The 26,183-nt window shown below is 36.7% G+C and overlaps 1 protein-coding gene across 1 annotated transcript; it reads right to left on the bottom strand.

Moving 5' to 3' along the window:
- Positions 1-6,476: 6,476 nt before the first annotated feature.
- LOC105728895 (regulator of nonsense transcripts 1-like) lies at positions 6,477-10,963 on the bottom strand. The gene is made up of 2 exons (XM_064376670.1): positions 10,891-10,963; positions 6,477-7,327 (listed from the first exon to the last, which is right to left on the bottom strand). The coding sequence occupies exons 1-2, from the start codon at positions 10,961-10,963 to the stop codon at positions 6,591-6,593; spliced, it is 810 nt and encodes a 269-aa protein (XP_064232740.1). The 3' UTR covers positions 6,477-6,590.
- Between the last annotated feature and the right edge of the window lie 15,220 nt (positions 10,964-26,183).

Below are 26,183 nucleotides of genomic sequence, written 5' to 3'. Positions count from 1 at the left end.
GATCTCCTGGGAAGGTTTTATTTCTACTCTACAACACTCACAGCTTTACCACCCTTATATATATATTTCTGAAAAGACTTCAAAATTCTGAAGGTAATTTAATAGAATATATTTACCATAGTTTACTGATATTGACATAAGCAAAGTATCAAGGATTGTAACTTGTGAGTACCTGTAAGGGTGAATTGTTGGTTATATGGCATTGGGCGGGGTCAAGTTTCAGAGGAGAGGATATTCTGGGCAGGAAGAATAACTATAAAGGCTTTTCTTTTTGAGATAGGGTCTCTGTCACCCATGCTGGAGTGCACTGGTATGATCTTGGCTCACTGCTGCCTTTGCCTCCCACGCTCAAGCAATCCTACTGCCTCAGCCTCCTGAGTAGCTAAGGACTACAGGCACATGCCACCATGCCTGGCTAATTTTCAGTAGAGACGGAGTTTCACCATGTTGCCCAGGCTGGTCTCAAACTTCTGGGCTCAAGCCATCCACCCACCTCGGTCTCCCAAAGTGCTGGGATTACTGGTACGAGCCACCATACCTGGCCAATTTAAAGACTTTCAAGACTGATAAGCCTCAATGGTGCACAGGTTTATATAGTTAGGGAGCAAAAGAAACAGTTGGTGCCTTGATTGCTACCTTGGCAATAACTAGAATGTGGCCGCTTCCCCTTTATTTCCTCATTTAAGTATTTATTTATACAAGGCTTCCTTAGTTAAGTATCTATTCAGTACAAGAAGAACTTGTACTGAAGTCTTGGGAGTCATGGGAGAAGGATCTCATTAACTAACACTTAAGTAACTTAACATTAAATAAAAGATGCCTCTGTTTTAAAAAGTCTTTGTGTCTACTCCATCTCATAAAACGTCTCAGTGAGTTCTCCTCCATAGGTAAATAGCCTGGCCCTTAATTTTCCGAACTCCTTTTTCTCCTCATTTCTTTTACTCACACCTCCCATAGGAATGTGCTGTTCAACCCATTGCATTTCAATTTCTTCTCTATCATGCACAGCAATTTAGTTTTCTTCGCTCTCTTCTAAATTCAACACTCCACAACCAATTTTATGTATCCTATGTCCCTTATGGATTTTGGATTTATACATTTGTGATTTGGATATATAAATCCCACAAGGGATTTAGCTATATAAAGGGCATCAACTCTAGCAGTCTTTATAGTCTTCTTAAAATTTTATTTTTAAAATTATTTCATTATTTTAAAAATATATTTAACAGAAATATAAGTGTACATATCTATGGGGTACATTCTATGTATGATGTTTCGATACATATAATGTACGTTGATCAGATCAGGCTAATTAGCAAATCTATCTCTGCATGCATTTGTCATTTCTTTGTGTTAGGAACATTCAATATCATCCTTCTGGCTATTGGAAACTATATAATATATATTATACTCATCCTGCAGTGGTATAGAACTCTGGAACCTATAGTTTTCATACTCTTGATCATGCATTGCTACCAGCAAAAAAGTTTGGCATGTAAATTATATACATATAATATCAACTAATGTTTTAAATATGAATAAGCTTTATTTCTTTCTTTATGAAAGACAATTAACTGAAGTGTAATTATTCCCTCATCTCTTAATGCATTGCTTTGCAAATCTAATGGGATATGATTATCATGTTTTGAAGACTACCGATTTACCAAAATTTTATCAATAGAAAGGATTTGGAAAGACCCGAGATTATCTTTACTTTTTTTTTTTTTTTTTTTTTTTTTGAGACGGAGTTTCGCTCTTGTTACTCAGGCTGGTGTGCAATGGCGCGATCTCGGCTCACCGCAACCTCCGCCTCCTGGGTTCAGGCAATTCTCCTGCCTCAGCCTCCTGAGTAGCTGGGATTACAGGCGTGCGCCACCATGCCCAGCTAATTTTTGTATTTTTTAGTAGAGACGGGATTTCACCTTGTTGACCAGGATGGTCTTGATCTCTTGACCTCGTGATCCACTCACCTTGGCCTCCCAAAGTGCTGGGATTATAGGCGTGAGCTACCGCGCCCGGCCTCTATCTTTACTTTTTAATATGAAAACAAAAAGCCTTTTCACAAAGGAAGTACATACTTTTTATTTAGCAAATAATATTTTAGGTAAATAGTAAGCAATTGATAGAAAATAACATAGGAAGATAGAGTTTTAATATTTATTAGAATGATATTCTTATCAAAAAGGCTTATGAAAATACTCAAGGATACAATGCATTCTACCTATGTTACTAAGGGAAAATATATCTATTTTTCTCACTAAAAGTAAAAACATTGACTTTTATCTAGTTTGGCTTGATTTGATACTGAAATACATATTTTAAAAGAAGAAATTGTGTTTTTTATTATTTGTCCTTAAGACACAAAAATAGTTGGCTATGAAACATAATTGTTCAGTTATCCTCAAGCATCTTTTTAAATGAATACCTCTCTTCATTTTGCTTCTCTCAAGGATATCTAAACATGATTCAGGGTCAGAGTGTATTTGAACCAAAATAAATACTTACTTCTCTAAATTTTAACATATTGATTCCAAAGAAATAATAACTATAACCCAAAACCTTGCACTAGAAATATGATATTCATTTCTTTTCCAGACACTACCAAAATTTATTTTTAAAACTGTAGATGACATTTAGAAAAGTACATAAATTCAAATAACATGTCAAGTTTTTTTTTTTTTTAATTTTCCACAGCAACACCATCCTAAGAAACCAGTCAATTCTTTCAATTAATTTCCTTCAAAGATTATTTTACCCTCACCACTTGGTTGTTCTAATTTTATTAAATCATCTTATTTAGTTTTATGGAGACAATCAGAATCTTTACTTCAAAAGATAATCTAAGACAACTGCTCATTCTATAGGACACAAGGGAAAAATAATAGAGATAATTTTCAACAACAACACATCCTCAAAAACTCTGGGAAAAATAATTTGTAAGCTGTGTTAAAATATGACACTAAATATCAAATAATAAGTTTTAAAAGAAGTCATTAATTTCCACATTATGTTTGAAAGCTGTATGAAAGTGTTGCAGTCATATTATGGACTCCCAGTGGAAAAATAAATAATTTTTCTTTCAAGCAAAATCATCACTTCCCGAAAGATAAAATCAAAAAATATTTTCCCAAGCCTAAACACATGAAAGGAAAAAAAGCCTCCTGCAATTAATGGACATCTTTTCACCAGACCTGTTATAGTCAAATTATATCTGTAAAACTTACTTTTAAATAATGACTTTAAAAAAGGAGTTTTAGAAGAGGTGACACAATGATATTCATGGTAAATAACAGCCAAAGGATTTGGTTAGTATCTTAGCCAAACACTAACTTCATCTAAGTTAGTGTTTTCTCAACCCTGTTGTCACTGTAATTACCTAGGGAGCTTTTTAAAAAATTATAGACCAATCAAATAATAATCTCTGAAGGTGATTTTGGATTTTGTTATTTTGTTAATGATCCTCATGTGCATTAAGAATTGAGAACATTTAATCTAAATGAATAATAATAAATGTGATTATTACCACTTTCGTTTGTTGAATGCTCCCCTCTGTGCCAGATACTGTGTTAGGTTTAATATACATCATGCAACTTAATATCTACAGTAAAAATGGTACTGCTTTACATGTTAGAAAACTTACCCAAATCCCCTACTATTCAGTGGCAGTGCCAAGACTCAGACCCCAAGTTGTCCTCCAAAACACCATTTTCTTCACAATGTCCCTCAAGCACCTTTTCCTCTCTTCCAATTGTAACTGAAGGCAAATAAAGGGTTAAACAGACACGGGATCAATCAGCAACTAGCTAGAGCACTGGCAAACTAATACAGAATATATTCTATTTTCATTCAAAATAAAAGCATGTAAAATTTTACCCACTGAATTAGTCTAGTCATGGTAAAGGAAACTCCAATAATTTTTTTGGAGTTTTAGGATTGTTGCAAAACAGAAACTACAATTCATAGACTGCATTTATTGGTAAGATATTTGCAAAACAGAGGGAGAGGGATAAACCACAAAAATTCAGGAGTCTGCCACCTCAGTGATGTTTCTGGAGTCCAATAGTTTGTAGCCTATGAACATATCTCCTCAAAGGTGAAAGACATTGTTGCCCATTTCACCACCCCCACTAACAGAGGCTCAATGCTTGATGGCCTTTATGGATTTTGGAGACAACATATACCTTATATAACCCAGGAGGCTTCTGGTTTCGATCAGAGAAATCTCTGTAGCAAGCGAAGGCTTCAACACACACGGATCCGCCAACTGGGGTTTATGATCTATCAGTCATGTACGCAGTGCAGCGTGGATCCTCTTGTGTGCACCAATAGGTGAATCTCAGACCTCTACAATTTTTTGTTTTTTTTTTTAGATGGAGTCTTGCTCTGTCTCCCAGGCTGGAGTGCAGTGGCGCAGTCTCGGCTCACTGCAACCTCCGTTCCCTGGGTTCAAGTGATTCTCCTGCCTCAGCCACCCGAGTAGCTGGGACTACAGGTGCCCGCCACCATGTCCCGCTAAATTTTGTATTTTTAGTAGAGACGGGGTTTCGCTATGTTGGCCAGGCTGTTTTTGAATTCCTGACCTTGTGATTCGCCTGCCTCTGCCTCCCAAAGTGCTGGGGTAACAGGCGTGAGCCACCACGCCCGGACAACCTCTAGAATTTTGAGGTAAACTCATGCCTTCTTCTGCAGATAACTATTCCTCTCCCAAAAATCAATACTGGCCTGATACTGGGTCCTGGTAGAGATTAAATGTCTAGTTGTGGGACATGAAGTGACCATATGACCTGAGCTTTCCATTTTGTGCAGGGTGTCTTTTGGCCTATTAGAACATGAGGTTGGGTATGCATAGCAACACCCTGTCATCAAATGGAAATGTTACGTAGGCTGAAGTACTTTGCCACTGACTCCAGCTTTTTTTTGTTGTTGTTATTTTATTGGTGACAAAATAACTTAAATTGACCAAAAAATCAAAAGTTACATTGCCTTGATACAGTGCACCTGGGTTTGTTAAGGTCAGTGGATGCTGTTACAAAGATTGAGAACAGCACAGGGCGAAGCAGAGGTAAAGCAGCCCAGTCCAACAGCTGGGGTGGGGCCAGCTGGGTCACAGCGGAAACCTACCTGGGTCTATGCCTCTACACGGGAAGAAGGGGAAACCGAAAGCCCTAAAGCAATGGGAATAAATATGAGTCCCTGCTAGAAGGAAGGCGGCCTGTACGTCCCCGCATCTGTCTCACAGAGAAGAGAGAATCGGAGGCGTTCAGCTCAGGGCCAGTGACAGCCCCAGGCCCAGGCTGGGGGAGGCTGGAGGCCTGGCCGCCAGGCGGAATGACACCCCAAGCTAGGTGTTCGAGGGGCTGGGGCAGCTTTCCCAACTAAAATGACCCTCGGCCAATGACCCCCCCCCCCTAGCCGCTTTCACACAGAACGCGCTGATTTCTGTGACTTGTTTCCTTCCCTCCAGCAGCTGCCATCACCCCATTAGCAAAGCTGCTTGGCGGGCAGAGCCCCCACTTTGGGAGTGCGGTGTGCAGCGCCCGGTGTCTAACCAGCACAGGAATTTCGGTAACTCCTGGGGACAGGGACAAGCCCTCTCCTCCTTCCACCAAAACCACCAAAGGACCCCGGGAAAAAGCCGTCCAGCTGGGAACAGCCACCTTCTTGCCCCCTGGCCATAAGGCCAGTCCTGGCCAAGGCCCCTCTCAGTGAGGCCAAAAGCACCTTCCTCACAGATGCAGGGCCCTGAGCCGAGTCCGGGTAGGAAGCAGCTTGGCTTCTGAGTCCAGCGAACGAGGGCTTCCAGGCTCAGCGGGCAGCTACCCCAGCGGCCTGATCACCTGCTTCTTGAAGCCGCTGGAAGCTAAAACCTACAACAAAAATCTTCCTTCAGGCCTACGCACAGGTGTTGCTCCTCTTCTTCAGTGGCGCTGGCTTGTTTAAACTGTGCTTCTGGAAGCTTCTTGCATCTCCCAGGTACACCGCTAAGATTTTTAGAAATAAACTTAGGAAAGTATTTTTCAGTACTCTTTTAAAGAATCTTGAAAATAAAAAACAACAACAACAACAACAAAAAAAACAGAAAAACCCCAAACACCATTATTTTCTTTAAATGAAGGCCCTCTGAGAACACAGGCAGTGTGACTTTGGTGGTCCGGTTGGCCGGCGGGGGCAGATGCGCCCTCCTGGGGCTCTGCCCGGGGCGCCGTGGCCTTTGGAAGGAGCCTGCTCGGGCATAGAAATGCGAAGTTTTCTCCTGAAAAGACGTAGTGCCCTTCCAATCAAAGAGAAAAAGAAATAAAAGAACAGAAGAAACGGCTACTCTGAGATGAGTATCTTCCTCCCTCCGCCCTAGCCGCAGCCGGAGTGGGACTGCTCCGTCTCTGCTCCCTCTGCTCCTCGCCGCCGCGGGCCAGCAGGGGGCGCTCGGCCTCGGCTCCTCTGCGTAGTGCGCTCTCCTTTCCTGTCGCTCACACAGTGGTGCTTCCGTTTTAGCTGTGGAAAACAGGTATCCGTTTATTTTTATTTTGTATTACCCAGAATAAGATGCTGATGGACTAAGCCACGTTGCTTAGGTCTTCCGCCGCCACCTTCTAATACTGGGACAGCCCCATCACCCTGCCGTGCTCGTAAGCCAGCTCTCCCTGGTACGTGGAGTCCTGTGAGAACGCCTCGTCGATCTGTGATTTGAACTCGTCGCCAAGGTAACTGTCCTGGGACATCTGCGGCTGGGAGAGGCCAGGCTGGCTCATCTGGGAGGGCTGGCTCGTGAAGATGTAGCCCTGCTTCTGGGCGCCCTGCGAGAAGGGCTGTGACGCCACATCCTGGCTGGCTTGGCTGCTGGGGAGGTTGGTCTGGCTGGGCCCAGGAAGCCCAAAGCGGTTCTTCTGGCGTCCCCCACGACCAGTCCTGCCTTTCAGGGTGCCTCGGCCTGCAGCCGGCCCGTTGGCTTGTTCGAAATAGCTGGGCGGCGGCATGGGTGGCATGACCAGGTTGAAGGGGATGGAAATGTTCATGGCAGCCAGGTGGCTGGGGCCGGCGCTAATCATGCCGATCTGGTCATGGGTCTGGAAGTACATGCTGGAGGGCCGGCTCTGGCTGCTCAGATCATAGACGGAGCTGGGGATGATGGCCTGGGCATCATACATGGCTGTGGTCATGAAGCGGGCCCCTAGGCTGATGATGTTGACCAGTTTGCGGGGCTTGCTGAACTGCGTGAGGCTCTTGCGCAGCTTGTTGAGTGGCCCCTCCACCAGCACCTTCTGCTCCTTGTAGTAGTTCAGCAGGTGGTTCCAGAGCGACTGCTTCGACAGTATCTGGCTGTATCTCCCTCAGTACACACCTGTGACCTTATAGGGTGCTCCTTATGACCAGTTGACTGAAAAGGGAAAAACTCTGATGGTTCTGCATAATTTTGCTGTCACCAACCACAAGTAGATGGCTGTAGCATGACAGTCTCTCTCAGGGATAGCCCTGAGTGAAAGGGTAAATGGAAATCATCCTAGACAGGACATTGAATGGAAGATTTTATTCGTCTTATCTGGACAAAGAGATGACCAGACGAATGGATCTACATTGATTTCTGGGCAATTGCTGATAATTGCAAAAATTTTTTGGTCAGCAGCACTGGCAGGTTGGTGGCAAGGGAATTTGATGGAGAATATAAATGAATGGACTTATAAAATTTGTCATCTAGTGTAAAAATAATTGTGTCTCATGTGAATGCTCACTAAATGGCATCTGTTGTAGATGGCACCTGTTGCAGAAAAGTGTCAATAATTAGAGGAACAAAATAATTTGTTCTCCAAATGTTAAATGCCTCTTTCTCCAGCCACCCCAGTGCTTGCTCAAGGAACTCATCAGCAAAGTGGCTATGGTGAATAAAGGCTAAACATGGGCTTAATAACTTAAATTTCTTTTTACAAATATTGATCTGGCTACTGTTTCTATTAGTTTCTACCTATCAACTACAAACAAAACCACCATGTTCTTGATATGGTCATATCTATATCTATAATAAAGGAGTCTATTGGTAGATATTGGTTTTATAATTTTTTCACACTGTGACTGGCCTAATAATTTTATTTATGTTGTCTTTTGATATGTAGATTTTTTATTTTGATAAAACTTAAAGTACCATTTTTTTTTTCTTTATAGCTATTGCTTGCTTTATTCAAGAAGCATTTGGCTACCCTCTGGTCACAGAAATATTTCTTTCTATATAATCTTCTAGAATTTTGGATTTTACACTTAGGTCTGTAATTCACCTCAAAGTAATTTTTGTGTATGGTATAGGTTAGGTGTCAGAATTCATTGTTTTTATATGAATTTCTAGTGGTAGCATCACTTGCTAAAAAAATTTTATTTTCTCATTGGATTGCTATAGAGCCTTTGTTGAAAACAAAACCAAAGAAAAACACTGAATAAATATCAGTCTATTCTGTTCTACTGATCTGTTTGATGAACCTTATGCTAGCTTACACTGACTCATTATTATAGTTTTATAGCAAATCTTGAAATCAGATAATATAAGCTCTCCAACTTTAGTCTTTCTTAAGATTGTGTTGGACATTTTGAATTATTCACATTTACATACATTTTAAAATTAGATTGTCAATTTTGGCAAAAAAGCCTGCTGAAATTAAAATTGAATTAAAATTAAAATGATCTGTTTTTGATGTCTTGCTAGTGAATGAGGAGTGCCCTATTTTTCCCAATAGGAGTAACTATTTAATTACTAAATGTTACAAGACTTTGTTAAATTAAACTTCAATGCTAATTCAGTACGTTCCTTATATTGTCATCCTTTATGTTTGCTGAGGATGTCACTGATGGTATTGTCTTCTCTGTGTGGCCCAGGCTGAAAAGGTCAGTGTAATCCTAAAGTGATTCTTTATCTTCTGCTTCTCGCCAAAAATATAATAGTTTCCATGAAAACAAACACCAGTGAAAACATAACACAGAGGAAACTATAATAAATGTACTAGAAACATGTGTTTATAAATACAGAAAAGAAAAACCTTGTTTCTGGCCAGTCTAGTGGTCACCATGTGCTCATGATCATTGGCACTTGTCCATAAGTGAGTTAGGTTTTATTAAGCAACTTCAGTTAGGGCATTTCAGAGTACAAGCTTGCCAGTAAAAGGTTTCAGGACTCCCTGTTGTCAATTTGACATTGTTTAATCACAATCTATTCTTTTGTATTTACAAGGACTGTAAAGATGAACTTCTTTAACAATTCAGTCAGAAGCCCTTTGAAACTCCTTATCAGGCACTCAGACCTTGACTTACGCAGTAAGGTGCCTCAGTAGCTGCTCACAGTATTATGTTTGTTTGTATCTTAAAGTTGCTATGCTTTCTAATAAATCATAGTGCTTTAAAATATAGTTTAAAAACTTGATCCAGTCACATAATCTGTCTCATAGTACAATTCATAATGTATTACCAAAGCTATAGAAAGGCATCGAATTCTGAGACTTGCTTAAGGAGCCCTTACAGAAGGGAAGTCTATTTAATTTAAGTGAGTGGATATTTTGTGGTTTTTTTTTTTTTTTTTTTTTTTGGCTGAACATAATCCACAGAGGACTTTGAAAATAAAACATAATGGAGCATGATCTAAGAGACCAAAGATAAATGAACTGAATGTAGAATTTTTATGGCTAAAAATGCTGTCTGTTGCAGCTGCTGATATATTCCATAGTCACTGTGTGGTGAAACTGGCTGTATGCTCATGGTTCACCAAACCCATATTTAACATGTGGCTACTCAGTTTTAGACTGTAATAAGCCCTGAGGTTAAGCATAGTAATAAAAAGCTGTCATGTCTTAGATAATTTCACAGCCTGGTGAGAAAGGAATATATAACAACTAATTCTAATAAAATGTGACAGAGTTATGTACAAAGTATTCTGAGATCCTTTCTGGAGAACAATGAGTACTGCTTGGCAGAGAAGCTTTATGTATTTGCAGAAAGAGGACAAAGAGATTGACCAAAGAGGTAGTATTTGAAATAGATTTTAAAGAATCGAGGAGTGGCTAGGAAGTCTGAAATAAAAGACAACGTGTGCAACTTAAGTCTAGAATAAACTTTAGGATGTGTAAGTTCTCAGTTCTATCACTGACTGAGTTAATACTTCATCAAAATACTTTTTAAAAATCTATATTCTTGTATCTTTTAGGATTATGTTAAGTTGTGGTAATTAATATTGCCACTTACTGTTCCTTCTATTACAGTTTTGATCAGGAAACCAGACACTCTGTCATTGGTAAAGGAGGCAAATATACATTTTAGCTTATTGGCAATCTGAATTATTATAAAAAGTTTACTTTTATCTGCCAAATGGTAGCTGATTCTGTGAAAGAATTGCTGCCCAGGAACTGTCTGCACAACTCGGTAAGAAATCGGTTATACTGATGCACCACTCTCAGAGACTCTGTGCTTCCCTAGCCAATGTAAACTCCGAATGTTGCTAGAGGTGCCTTTGCATGTTTTGAATTACATAATTGTCCTTCATGAAAGCTAAAAGAGCTATTTTACTTTATGCTTATAATCACAGCACTGTGGGAGGCAGAGACAGGCAGTTTGCTTGAGCCAAGGAGCTTGAGACCAGCCTAGGCAGCATGATGAAACCCCATCTCTATAAAAAACACATAACTTAGCTAGGTGTGGTGGTGCATGCCTGTAGTCCCAGCTACTCAGGAGGCTAAGTGGGGAGGATCGCTTGAGCACAGGAGGTTGAAACTGCAGTGAACTGTAATCATACCACTGCACTCTAGTCTGAATGACAGAGCAAGACCCTGTCTTAAAAGAAAAAAAAAAAAAGGAAGAATATCTTATGAAGACCTAAATACACAATAAAACTTAAAAGAATTATATAAATTGCCATATAATTACCTGAAGAATAACTATTAATAGAGCCTTCTCTAGGAGCCTCTGTCCTGGATTCTCTGGTGAAACCTTTAGGCATATGTGACCAAGGAAAATCTCTAGAGATTGATCTAGTACTATTTGGTTTTTCTTCTTATTCAGTTATTTATCTTCTTTGTCTTTTGAGTTTGGGTCGTTCCTTGTCTAAAGTGGAATAGCCACTCTCCTTGTATCAAGGCTTTAAATACAATTGTCTAGTACTCTCAATGTTCCTATCAGAAATTGTTTAGTATTCTGACTAAAACAGAGAGTTGGCATTATGTGTTCCTCAGCAACATTTATCGCAGCAACAAAGACAAAATCAAGATTCTATTTTGTAAAACCTTGCAGTATCTTTCATTAACCAAGAATTTCTTTTGATGATATCTACCCTATCTCTTTTTTCCTTGGTTTGAAAAGGCCATGGCTAGGATTTTCTCAAACGCTTTAGATTTTCTGTTACTTTATTCTTTTCAATAAAGACAATTTCCCACACCATCGTCAGGAAGAAGTAAAATATATGAAATGGTTGCTTAATGGAACACAATGAGGAACGCCTCCTGAGGACAGCTAAATGGATTACATCTTTGTCTTTTCTTACTAGCACCCTTTCTTAAGCCTTTAGAAATCTATTAGCACATTTTGGAGCTGTCTTCATTGTTGATATGGTTTGGCTGAGTCCCCACCTAACGCTTACCTTGAATTGTAGCTTCTCTAATTCCCATGTGTTGTGAGAGGGATCAGGTGGTTGACAATTGAATCAAGGGGGTGGATTACCTCATACCTTTCTTGTAGTAGTGATCTCAGGAAATTGCATCGTTTTATAAGAGGTTTCCTTTTTTGCTTGTCTCTCATTCTCTCTTGACTGCTGCCATGTAAGTTGTGCCATCTGCCATGATTGTGAGGCTTCTCCAGCCACATGGAACTGAGTCCATTAAACCTCTTTTTCTTTATAAATTACCCAATCTCAAGTATGTCATTATCAGCAGCATGAAAATGGAGGTTCTCTAACCAAAATCAGAAGAGTATAACTTCCAGTGGAGATTTATAATTATTGAATGTTGTTATTCACATATGTATTTTAGTAAATTCAATGTCTTCAGTCAGCTGTTGACTTAGTCAACTACTGAATTTATCACTGAAGTAAACAATAGGTGCAGCTTAATACAAATTAACAAGAACACTGAATTAAATGATGTGGGGTGTTGTGAGGGGGTGTAAACAGTGGGTAAAGAGTAAGGATAGAGCCCTCCCAGTAAGGCACAGAAAAATACCTTCTTTCTCATCTCAAGAATTAAAATGATTTCAAAATTGTGAAATGTTGCATTTTAAAAAATTTTAAAGATGAAAAAGGTGGAAGATAAAATAATTTAAGAAGTCCTATTTTGTCTAGCATAGGGAAAAATGGAACATAGCTTTGTGAGTTTTTAATGACCAGTCTATTAGGGTAGAAGTCAAACTATTCCTATGTTAAAGCTTTAGTTTAACTAATCAAAATGAAATGATCAGGAAACAGATTTTTTTTTACCTGATTCTTATACTGTTATTTTACTTTACTCTTTAGTTTTGAGGAAGGGGACGCAAAAAATCGTGAATTTCACTCCTGTTGCTTGGTGACAATGTTCAGAGAAATGTGGCATTTTAACCATCTTTTTGGTAAACTTCGTTATTTTTATATGGCCATCTGTCCCTAAACTACATTATTAAGGATATTCTTAACTCTCTTCTTATAAATATAAAAATAGAAAAAAAAGAAAAAAAAAGAAAAGCCAAAACGCTGAAATGTTTCTATGCTCTACCTGGGCAGGTGGAAGAGGGAGGATGAGGAGGAAAAACACAAAAGGATATGCCTTAAATATTATTGAATTTTAAGATAGGAATTAAGAATTTAATTTTCACAAAGTTGTTGCTACTTAAAGAACATAATACCCTTAAAAATTTTCTGTCAAATCTTCTAAACTATGTATAGAGTTCATGTGATTTGCTCTCTCTCTATTGCCTTGTTATATAGGTAATACTAATTTCCTAATAGTAATTATCTAGTAGCATCTTGCCATAAAAGCAATATATGTCCACTAGAGTATTGAGACATGACAGATGAAAAACAAAAAAGAAAATAAAAATCATTGGCAATTCCACCATCTGGAGACATTTCTTTTTTTATTTAGAATAGATTCTTATTGTTAAAAACGATAACAGTTGAAAAGTTGGTGTAACAACATTTGAAAATGTTAACAACATATGAAGTGAAAAATAATCAGATTAGAAAAAACAGCAAGAACAAACAGTTCTGAAAACAGTTCTGGCCAGGTGCAATGGCTCAAGCCTGCAACCCCAGTGCTTTGGGAAGCCAAGGGAGGGCAGATGACTTGAGGTCAGGAAATAAAGACCAACCTGGTCAACATGGTGAAACCCCGTCTCTACTAAAAATACAAAAATTATCCTGGTGTGGTGGCACACGCCTGTAATCACAGCTACTCGGGAGGCTGAGGCAGGGTAATCGCTTGAACCCGGGAGGCCAAGTTTGCAATGAGCCAAGATCAAGATTGCACCACTGCACTACAGCATGGGTGAGAGAGCAAGACTCAGTCTCAGAAAACAAAACAAAACAAAACAAGCAAGCAAACAAAAATAGTTCTGGATCAAGTATACTTACCTCTTTCTATTCCTCCTACTTAATTCTTCTGTTCTCTCTGGCCAAAGGACCAGGGAAAGGGTAATCTAGCAAAATAGAAAGCTTTTAGACAATAACCATCCTGTTCTAAACAAATGTCACAGAAAAAAGCACTGCTCTATCTTTATCCCAGTGAGTAAAGGTCTCTACCCCAAGGTGAACACAAGTCATATCTTACATGTGTGTTTGTTCAATATACATGCATCAGGACTACTTTCATGAGTATTCATAGCTTCTTCTGTACTAAAATCTATTGAATTGTATATATAGCATACCCGATCAGCATAAAGCTCCTACCCTATATTCTTCTTGTGCTAAGTGTCTGTCTTTGGTCTTTGCCAGAAGCTGTGCTTCCCAGCATGCAGGATGGTGACCTTGTAGGCTGTAACACTTTATAAGAAATAAAGCTCTTCTTTTCTAAATTTATATTGTGTGATTTTGTTGTTTTTGTTAACAATAACAGTAGCATTGAAGAAATTTCAAGAAGTCATGTAAGCCCACAGGAATACTTGGATATACAAATCACATGGTCATTTATTTTGACATTAATATTTCCAAAGATTTACATTCTGTAGCCAACCTCTGTAAGTTAGTTGAGTGCCAATTCTCTTTCAATAGAGAAAAATCTTTGTAAGGTTTAGCAAATTTCTCATGTTAGATGAATTAATTTTCTTATACTTGCTAGTTGATATAGATCTCATTTAATGAAATGTTTATGTTATTCCCAAGTTACTTACAAATTCAATCAAAATTAAGATAATTCTCATTGACAAAAAAATAGACAATGAGAAATAAGTTACCAATAAGTTCACCCAACTCAGTAAAATAATATTAAAAGGTGTGGTATAATTTTATAAATCATAAACAAGTGTTTTGTCATAAAAATTATCCTTTTCAATGCTCTCTCTCACCATTCCTCTTCAACATAGTATTAGAAGTCCTGGCCAGAGCAATTAGGCAAGAGAAAGAAAATAAAGGGCATCCAAATAGGAAGAGAAGAAGTCAAATTATCACCGTTTGCAGATGACATGATTCCATATTTAGAAAACCCCACAGTCTTGGCCCAAAAGTTCCTTCAGATGATAAACAACTTCAGCAAATGTTCAGAATACAAAATCAATGTACAAAAGTCACTAGCATTTCTATACACCAACCACAGCCAAGGCAGGAGCGAAATCAGGAATGCAATCCCATTCACAATTGCCACAAAGAGAGTAAAATACCTAGGAATACAGATAGCCAGACATGTGAATGATATCTACAATGAACATTACAAAATACTGCTCAAAAAAGTAAGAGATGACACTAACAAATGGAAAAACATTTCATGTTCATGAATAGGAAGAATCAATATTGTCAAAATGGCCATATTACTCAAAGCAATTTACAGATTCAATGCTATTCCTATCAAACTACCAACTGTGTTTTTTATAGAACTCGAAAAAAAACACTCTAAAATTGGTATGGAACCCAAAAGAGCCTGAATAGCCAGGGCAATAATAAGCAAAAAGTACCAAGCAAGAGGCATTATACTACCTGGCTTCAAACTATACTACAGGGCTACAGTAACCAAAGCAGGAGGTACTGGTACAAAAACAGGCACATAAACCAATGGAACATAATACACAGAGCCCAGAAATAAGCCTGCACACCTAAAACCATCTGATATTCAACAAAGCTGACAACAAACAAGCAATGGAGAAAGGACTCCCTATTCAATAAATGGTGTTGGGATAACTGGATTGCTACATGCAGAAGATTGAAGATTGAAACTGGACCCCTTCTTTACACCATATACAAAAATTAACTCAAGATGGATCAAAGATTTAAATGTAAAACCTAAAACTATAAAAACTCTGGAAGGCAACTTAGGAAATACTATTCCGGACTGTGGGGTTTTCTAGTTAAAGAATCATATAGAATCATGTCATCTGCAAACAGTCATAGTTTGACTTCCTTTCTTCCTGTTTGGATGCCCTTTATTTATTTGTCTTGCCTAGTTGCTCTGGCAAGCACTTCTAATACTAATGCTATTTCTGTATTTCCTAGGAACTGAAAAATTTCATGACAAAGATGCCAAAGGCATTATAACAAAAGCAAAAATTGACAAATGGGACCTAATTAAAGTTAATAGTTTCTGCACAATAAAAGAGACTATCAACACAGTAAACAGGCAATGTACAGAATGGGAGAAAATATTTGCAAACTTCGCCTGTACCAAAAGGTATAATATCGAACATCTATCAGGAACTTTAACAAATGTACAAGCAAAAAACCAAACAATCCCATTAAAAAGTTGGCAAAGGACATGAACAGATACTTTTCAAAAGAAGACATACATTCCCCCAATAAACAGGAAAAAAGCTTGATATCACTGATCATTAGAGAAATGTAAATCAAAACCACAATGAGATACCATCTCACACAAGTCAGAATGACTATTATTAAAAGTCAAAGATAACAGATGTTGTCCAGGTGGCAGAGAAAAAGGAACACTTTTACACCATTGTTAGGAGTGTGAATTAGATCAGCCATTGTGAAAAGCAGTGGTGAGTCCTTATCCAAAGGAATATAAATTGTTCTATTATAAAAGACACAGGCACATGTATATTTATTGCAGCACTATTCATAATAGCAAAGACATGGAATCAACTTAAATGCCCATCAATGGTAGACTGAATAAAGAAAATGTGGTATATACACATCATGAAATACTATGCAGCCATAAAAAATGTGATCCTGTTCTTTGCAGGAACATGGATGGAGCTAGAGGTCATTATTCTGAACAAACTAACACAGGAACAGAAAACCAACTACCACATGTTCTCACTTATAAGAGGGAGCTAGATGATGAGAACACATGGATGCAGAGAGGGGAACAACAGACACTGGGGCCTACCTGAGGGTGGAGGGTGGGACTAGGGAGAGGACTAGAAAAGATATCTAATGGGTACTATGCTTAATACCTGTGTCATAAAATAATCTGTACAACAAACCCCCATGACATGAGTTTACATATATAATAAACCTGCAGATCTACCCCTGAATCTAAAATAAAACTTCAAAGAAAATTTTTAAAATCCTTTTCTAATTTTTCATGTTTCCATTTATTTTGTGTTTTCCTTTGAAAATAATAGCAGTAATAATTTTTAAAATTTCAAATAAAACAACTTTCTTTAACTGCTTTCCCATGAAGGGTACTTCACATTGGAAGAAGAAACCCTGTAAGATATAAATGTTTCTTTGAATATTTTATAAGACATTAGATTATCTTTCCTCATAAATTTTATTTTACATACCAATTAAGTTTATATTTAAAAACCCAAAGCCATACCTCCCAATTTTTGTTTATTAGCTTTCAAATTGTATTTAGTTTATAATTTTTAGATACCATCTCTCCCCAGTTAGAATGGCAATCATTAAAAAATCTGGAGACAACAGATGCTGGAGAGGATGTGGAGGAACACTTTTACACTGTTGGTGGAGTGTCAATTAGTTCAACCATTGTGGAAGACAGTGTGGCGATTCCTCAAGGACCTAGAAATAGAAATTCCATTTGACCCAGCAATCCCATTACTGGATATATATCCAAAGGATTATAAATCATTTTGTTATAAAGATTCATGCACATATATGTTTATTGTGGCACTGTTTACAATAGCAAAGACCTGGAACCAACCCAAATGCCCATCGATGATAGACTGGACAAAGAAAATGTGGCACATATACACCATGCAATACTATGCAGCCATAAAAAACGATGAGTTTGTATCCTTTGTAGGGACATGGATGACTCTGGAAACCGTCATTCTCAGCAAACTGTCACAAGAATAGAAAATCAAACCACATGTTCTCACTCATAGGTGGGTGTTGAACAATGAGAACACATGGACACAGGGAGGGGAGCATCACACACTGGGGTCTGTTGAGGGGGACTAGGGAAGGGACAGTGTGGGGTAGGGAGTTGGGGAGGGATAACATGGGGAGAAATGCCAGGTACAGGTGATGGGGATGGAGGCAGCAAAGCACATTGCCATGCATGTACCTATGCAACAATCCTGCCTGTTCTGCACAGGTACCCCAGAATCTAAAGTGCAATTATATATATATTTGATTTGGTTTGTCTGAGGCAATGTTACATATTATGTCTTTTCCTGTCATTTTTCAAGTTGAAATTTTTTTCTTAAGATACAGTATATATCTTCAAGTGTTTCTGAGAGCAGATATACCTCTTCAAATAATTTAGTGATCACTTCTCAGTGAGTTATGGTATATTCATTAAAACAGTAAAGATTTTAAGAGGAATTTCTCCCAAAACAATTGCTTCTACCAAATTTTTCAAAGAATTACTCTAAAAATTCTCAAATAGTAGGCCAAGAAAATGTCAAAACAAGTTTTAATTTTGACCATGCGTGTAAACTACTAAAATCTGCATGAATCAACTCATGTGCCAAATAAAGTTCAAACACTTAAGGTGTTATTTTCTGGTTCTCTTTTTTCAAACCTAATAGTTTCCAGAAAGTGGTTTTTACAACTATACTTTATCTTTCAATTATGGAAGAAAGTAAAATTCTTGTCATCTGGCATAATTTGTTGCTTCAAAGACATAACTGGGTATTAATTTTACATTTGGTAGAAAAGGTGTAATATATTTGAATCATAGCATATTAGAAAATTCAGTTTAAGTGATTGCATTGATGCAACTCTACTAGATAGAAAATGATATAAACTTGGAAAGCAATTTTCTTACTCCTAGGTTTGTTTTTTCTACTGTATTATCAGGTGAATTAGAAAACTGTATAGAGGAAATGAAATTATCATCACCATTCCCCTTTTGTTGAGGGCATACTTTGTCCCAGACCTTGATCTCACAACAATATATTCATTATATCATTTAATTCTCACAAGCATTCCATAAGGTAGGTTGCTGTCATTATTCCAGTCTTGAGAGGAGATATCTGAAACTTCAAAAGATTAGGTTCCCAGTTCCCAAGAGACGGAGCTGATAGCTAATTGCCTATATATGTTGAAAGCCAGTGCTCTAATTAGGATAGTTTATAGACAATAATTTTTTCTCCCTCTTATTTTTCTTCTTAAATCCAAAATGGTTGGATTTTTCATTTCAATCTTCCTTAGTTTTAGCATGTGCTTACCTTGTTTTGTCTCCTTGTTGATGCCAAAAGGGTCAGGGCTCAGAATTTAACTTTTTTGTGTTTGATTGTTTTAGTCAGTTTTCATTTTGAGATAAAAACTGTCTCATGCAGAGCAGAAAATTCATCCAACAAATTTAGAAATTTTGCCTTTAATATTTAGGACCCTAAAGAGAAACAGTGAGTCAGATCTAAGTTTCCACTTTTCTAAATATCCTCCAACTGCTCATTTTAACCTTGTCTGGCTGCAGAAATTTTGGAGACTTGTTACTAACTGGATGTAATTTTAATAATCTCCTATACTAAACACAAATTTCAAGACTAAAACAAATTTAGAAAACATTCAGAGAAGTTTTGAGAAATAAAAGCAACGGTTTCAAAATACCTAAAAAATTAATCCATGTTTTACATGTTCTAAATGAGCTTAATGCTCTCTACCAACTCTATAAATTCCTCAAATCACACTTTTTTTCCCCTCCTATTTATTTTTCTCTTCCAATTAGGACATTTCAAGAGAATAGACTATACCCATTCTTTTCAGTGTTCCTTCATTTGTTAATTCATTCACTACTACTAATTGACTGCTATCTGGCTTCAGCTTCTAATACACTGAAACTTTTGTCAACACCAGCAATCTTAGAACAGCCAAATCCAGCTAGACCATCACTGTTGTTCACTTTTTTGGTTGTGATCTTTGACATGGTTAAACATTCTAATCTTTGAAACACCCAAATCCTGCTTATTTTCATTTTCCCTTACAATATTTTCCCCACATTACTACCAGGAAGATCTTTCTAAAATACACATATGATTATCTTTTTAAAATCACTCAGCTGCTCCTCATAGTTTTGAAAATTAAGATTTCATTCTTTTGAAGTCTGTGATATCATTCTTTCCTAGATTTCCTTCCGCGAAGTTCTCCTGTGTTTATTGTGGTCTTCCTTTTTGCTTACTCTGTGACTATTCATGTTTCACACAGTAGCAGCCTATTCTTTTTTCCATTCTATACTCTTGTAGTAACTCATCCATATCCATACATTTTATTAAAGTTTATGAGCCAGTAACTACCACATCTGTGTCTTTAATGCAAATCTACTTGCTGAGCTCCAAATGATTAGTGGAGTTCTCCATTTCAAACTCATATTAAACTCGATATTTTCAAAACCAGAATTTAGCTTTTCTAAATCTTCTCTTCCTCTGAATTAACTCTTGATGAATGACTCCTACATAGACATGGCTCTTCAACTCAGATATAGAAAATCTCTAAAGGACTTTTTTGTCTTTATACATAGCCAACACATTCTTACTAGTTTTCATGTTTTAAAAAATTCTCCCAATTTAATGTATTTTACAGCTGCTTTAAACTGTTCATCACTATGAATACTATCCTAATTCAGAATTACCAGAGTTTATAAAATTCTTTAGAACCAGTAGAACATTTTTGAAAACAAAATTGCCCAAAGAAACCCGTATAGAACAGATAAAAGCACATTTGTTCTGTCAAACAGAAGTGAAAGAAAATTCAAAGTCCTGTTTATTTTATATTCCTCTTGCCTCCTATTGGGACTTCCGAGATACCCGTGTGGAGTCTTGGGATTCAGTAAACTTATTTTTTAATTTTTTAATATAATAATAATAATTTTCCTAAGTGAAAGAAGCCAGACCCCAAAAGACTTCAAACTCTATGATTTCTTTATATGACATTCTAGAGAAGAAAAACTATAGGAATGAACAACAGGTGATTGATTTTCAGGCATTAGACAAGAAGACATGAGTTGGCTACAAAGGAGCCACACAACAGAATTCTTAGGGTGACAGACTGTTGTGTATGGTACTATGGCAGTTGATACCACTTTTCTTATTGTCAGAGAAAGAATTTACAAATAAGCAAGGGAAAGACTAGAATGAACCTTGTGGTACTAGAGCAGAGTTGGAGGTAATAGTACGAACTCATGTTAATTTTAATATACAGATAGATACAGAGTAAGTATATAGATATGTATGTATAAGCCGTTAGTGTACAAACACCTACTTCCAAGTTCTGTCTGCTAAGATAACTTAGAAGCAATGGTATCCTGGTATCAATGAACATATCTAACCTAGATCTTATTTTTAAATACCATTCTCCAAAAAATGATACCTGGGCTTCTTGGAGAAATGGTTGATACCAGAGCTGAACAGGAAAAATATAAGATGAACCTAGAGCACAGTGGAGAACCAGAAAGTAAGAAAATGATAAAAGGAAAGAAAAGAAAAGAAAAAGACAAGGATATAGAGATAGAGGCATATCAAAAGGACACAAGAGCCTACCTTAAAGAGTTCCCAATGTCCAAAGCTGAAAAAATTTGAACACGATAAATAACAACACTATTGGCCTTTAACCCAAAGAAAAAATAAGTGTCTATTTCTTCTCTTGCCCTCATTAATTTATATATTCAATCATTCACTTTTATCTGTATAAATAAGAATAAGGGAAGAAATAAATCTTCCTTGCAGAAGAATTCCAAATAGTGGATAGGGAAGAAATGAGAGACAGAAAATTACCACTAAAACATCGTATTTTACTTGGTAAAAACAATATCCACTGATGAATGGTATACTTGTGGGTAAAACTTTAAAGAGAAACAGGAAATTTGCACAGCCTCAAATAATTTCTCCAAAAAATAATAATTACTGTGGTGGTTTTAACTATCTAAAAATTAAGTGATATCTCTCCCTCTAGGAGGGGGAGCTTACTTGTCTTTCCCTTGAGTATGGGCTGGCAAAGTGATCTACTTCTAATAAACAGTATAAATAAGAAAAAGAGTAACTTTACAGTAGAGAAAACTTTCACAGATAATACTTTGACCAGGTGATCCAATTTAATATCATCAGTTATGTTATGTTGACATCATGTATACCCTGACGTGATAAGAAGGGCCCTTCACATATGTAGTATTTCCACAGTTTAACCATTTTAAAAAAATCTCAAGTCTAATAATGAACAGATATTATCCTAACCCAAATTGAGAGACATTGTATAACATTCCTGACTGATGCATGTAATGCCAGCACTTTAGGAGGCCAAAGCAAGAGGATCACTTGAGTCCAGGAGTTTGAGACCAGCCTGGGCAACATAGTGAGACCTCATCTTTACAAAAATTAAAAATTAAAAATTTGCCAGGTATGGTGGCATGTACTTGTAGTCTCAGCTATTCTAGAGGCTGAGGTGAGAGGATCACTTGAGCCCCAGAGGGAGGTCAACATTGCAGTGAGCCATGATTACACCACTGCCTTCCAGCCTGTCTTAAAAAAAGAGAAAAAAAAAGAAAAAGAAAAAGAAAAAATTCCTGACCAGGATATTTTAAAAGTATCAAGGTAATGAGAAACAAGAAAAACCTGAGAAGCTATCACAGATTGGAGGGGACTAAGGAGACGTGAGGACTAATGAAGTATCAGCGGTTGGATCCTGGACCACAAGAGAAACATTGGTGGAAAAATTGTTGAAATGCACATAAAGTCTGTGTTCATCTGTCTTCATTAATGGGTAGTGCACCAATGTTAATCTCTTCATTTTGATAAATTTATCATGATTCTGTAGGATGTTAATGTTAAAAGAAGCTGAGCAAAGGGTATACAGAAACTCTTTGTCTTTGTAAGTCTTCGTAATTTAAAGAATTTAAAAATGAAAAGTTAAAAAATACCCAAAAATATCAGTTTAAATTATGGCTTCCTGGTTTGCAGTATTTAAAGAACTTAAAAATAAAAAGTTAAAAAATACCCAAAACATTGGTTTAAATTATTACTTCGTGGGTTACAATAATAACCTCTTTATTGGTCTGCTTATCTTCATTTTCCCTTACAATCCATTCTCCACATTGCCACCAGAAAGATCTTTCTAAAATGAACATATGATCATCTTTTGAATAACATTCATTTGCTTCTCGTAGCTTTCAAAATAAAGGTCAAATTAATTAGTTTATCCTTTTATGTAGGATAAATCCCTTTCTTTAAAATATTGCTATCATTTCCCAGCACACACTTTGCTATAGTCTTAAGGAATTATCAGCAGTTTCCCAAAGATATCAGGAAGCTCTGTAGCTCCATATTGCTAAACATGCTGTTTCTTTTAATGAGAATGTCCATCTCCTTTTCTTCTTTTACTACTTGTTCTTAGAAACTGCACAAACTTGACTGCTTTTTGGAAGGGTTTTCTTATATCAGTCTAAATAGTTTGTTCCCTTCTGTGTGCTACCTTTGCGAATAGTCCAAAATTGTATCATAAAATGTTTGCGCTGTACTGTAATCATTCATTTACTTCTCTGTCTCTCTCCCTGAAGTCAGGGACCATTAAAGTCAGTTTTACTGATACATAATTTATATGCTGTAAAATTCATCCTTTTGTGCATTCAGTTTTATGAATTTAGACAAAAGTATATTGTGCTATAACCACCACTACAATCAAGATATAGAACAGCTCCATCATCCTCCAAAATTTTTTCATCCTGGTTTGCAGTCAGCCGCTTCTCTCACTTCCTTAACTATTGGTTTTTATTTGGTGTCTCTAGTATTGACTTTTTCAGGATGTCATACATAGGTAGCCTTTTGAGTGGAACTTCTTTGATTAACATAACACATTTGAGATTCATCCATGTTGGCTGGCACATCAATAGTTTGTTACTTTTACTGCTGAATAACATTTCATCATATTAATGTATAATTGTTGTTTATTTACTCATCAATGGAAGAGCATTTGGATTGTTTTCAATTTTTGGCAATTATAAATAAAACTGGAAATACATAAAATAATTTATGTATTGATTATTGTGTGAATATAAGGTTTTACTTCTCTTGAGTAAATAGCTAACAGAAGGATTTCTGGGTCACACAGGAAGTTTGTTATTTTTATAAGACATTGCCAAACTGTTAGAGTGCTTATAGTTTTTTTTTATTCTGTTCAGCACTATATTACTCTGTATCCTCTCCACCCCTTGATATTGCCAATCTTTTAAATTTGCATTTTCTTAATAACTAATATTAAACATATTTCATGTGCTTATTTCACATCTATATATCTTTTTGGTTGTCTATTCAAAGCTTTAGCTGACTTGTTTTCTTATGATTCAGTCTTGAGAGTTCTTTACATATTCTGCAAAAAAATGAATATGTACTTTACAAATATTTTCTCAATATTGGATGAGTTTCAGACATGCTGAAGTTTACACATTGATAATCTGTAGTTAGGAATTTGCATATAGCATGGGATTCCATTGAGACTCAATTGGGGATTCAATTGGGAATTTGACAAAGGCTAGGGAAGGGCAAGTGGTTTATTACTGTACAATAAAGAACAGGATTCATTAATGAAGTTTAGAGCATAGACCCCAGGTAGCTGAATATGAGGTGGGTATGCCTCAACCTCTTGAGCCCACAACAACTGAGTTTCCAGTTTATAAGAAAATAAGTTTTAAAATCCCAGTTAGGGTACCATATTGCTCAAGTTTCAAGTTGGAACCTGAAATGATTAGGGGTTGTTTCAGAAATTCACAGTGGCCTGTGACTAGGTTTCCTAAAAATGGTTTCCAAGATAGGTATTTAGAATTTGCATTTTTGAAGTCATATTTGGCTTTATATCTATAATTACTTGGAAGTGATTTGCACATGGGCCACTGGATATTAGAGTTCCTGTACAATAGTGGAAAATTTTTAAATGACATAAATCATGGAATCAGCCTAAATGCCCATCAATTAAGAGTCTGGATTAAGAAAATGTGGTACATGTACACCATAAGATACTATGCAGCGGTGAAAAAGAATGAGATTACGTCTTTTGTGTGAACATGGTTGGAGCTGGAGACTATTATTCTTAGCAAACGAATGCAGAAACAGAAAACCAAATACCACATGTTCTCACTTAGGAGTGGGAGCTAAATGATGAGAATATGTAAAAACAATGGAAAAACAGACACTAGGATCTACTTGAGCATAAAGGGTGGCAAGAAGGAGAGGAGCAGAAAAAATAACTATTGGATATTGGACTTAATACCTGGGTGTTGAAATAATCTGTGGAACAAACCCCGTGACATGCATTTACCTATATAACAAACCTTCACATGTACCCCTGAACCTAAAAGTTAAAAATAAATAAAATGACATATATTCTTAATAATAGAACTCTATCATATTTATATGTTGAAATGTGGAGCCAGCTATTCAAAAACATTTTTATCTAAGACTACCAAATTATACTTTTAAAAAAATCATGATAAAGATGTAAAAATAAAATACAAACTGTATATACACTATGAAAGCAATTTTTTAAAATATGTATATAAAATATATAGAAAAAAGACTGGAGAGAAATATAGTAACAAATTAATAGTGTTTATCTTGAGTGGTAGTTTATCTTGATTTGCAGGTGATTTTTCTTCTCTATTATACTTATCTGTTTTGCCCAAATCTCCTCCAATCCGTGTGTATTTGTTTTGTCAACATAAAAAAATAAAATAGCAATGAAACAAAAATAGCTTCAGTGGTTGAAATTGTCTAAATTCTTCCCCATCTGGGTCCGTGTTGGGCTACCCTCTGTACCAACCAAGTCTGGCATGGAAGTGAACCCAAAGGTCCAAAACCAAGGAATACCAGTCTACAAGAGACAGCCTAGAATGGGAAATGTTGCGGGATTGAGTATCACTCAAGCGTCAAAAACTCTTTAAGGAGAATTGATAACTAAAAATCAGTGATGAATGTAGATATCCAAATCTAAAAGGTTAAAAATGTAGCTTTAAATAGAAGACAGAGATGAATCAGAGACAAGCAAATAAAGGATGAGAATAGGAACAAGTTAGGAAGAAATTGGTGGGGCCCTTGAGGATTGCCATGAATTCTCCAAAATGAGCCTGGGGCTCATTTTTATTTTGGTTGCTAGTTCTTGGGAGGTGAGGTTTACTTAAACACAGTGTTAAGTATCATGGAGAGAGAGAAAACGGTTTTCAAAATACTCAGTTTCTCTTTACCAAGTTTAATGTACTTTGATAAACACCCATATTACCAGTCCTTTCTGCCACATCTTCATTTATCAAGATTCTTGAAGGTCTAGCTCAAGTTCAACCTATCAGAAACCTTCCCCAGTCCCCCTAGTTGGGTATGATTCCTCACTACCTCCTTTAAAGTCCTGCAGATTTTATTTATGCCATTTGTAAGCAACACAAATTTGTCAGCACTATGAAATATCAAACTGTCCTTTCAGGTTTGAAAACTTACAGAAGCTTGACTTGACATATATTAGACTGCTTTATGTGACACACTGTGTGTAACTTTTAGTGAACTAGCTAAATGACAAAGTGCTACAGACATACACACATTTATTAAGAGGAAAATGATAAGGAAGGTTGTCACCAATTGCAAATATACTCCTCTTGGAAGCTATATTTTATCTTAGTAGCTAATACTTCCACATACCAACTAGGTCCTTTCCT

The sequence above is a fragment of the Aotus nancymaae genome, unplaced genomic scaffold (assembly GCF_030222135.1).
Source record: "Aotus nancymaae isolate 86718 unplaced genomic scaffold, 86718_ANA_hifiasm-v0.15.2.pri h1tg000016l, whole genome shotgun sequence".
Classification (NCBI taxonomy): domain Eukaryota; kingdom Metazoa; phylum Chordata; class Mammalia; order Primates; family Aotidae; genus Aotus; species Aotus nancymaae.
Note: the sequence above shows the minus strand (reverse complement) of the source record. Positions and strands in the feature narration are given on the sequence as shown.

Coding starts and splice junctions, on each gene's coding strand:
- LOC105728895 (XM_064376670.1), bottom strand. CDS start 10,963: ATGCCTAAAGGTTTCACCAGAGAATCCAGGACAGAGGCTCCTAGAGAA. Junction 7,328..10,890: donor TATTAATAGTTATTCTTCAG/GTAATTATATGG, acceptor GTGTGTACTGAG/GGAGATACAGCCAGATACTG.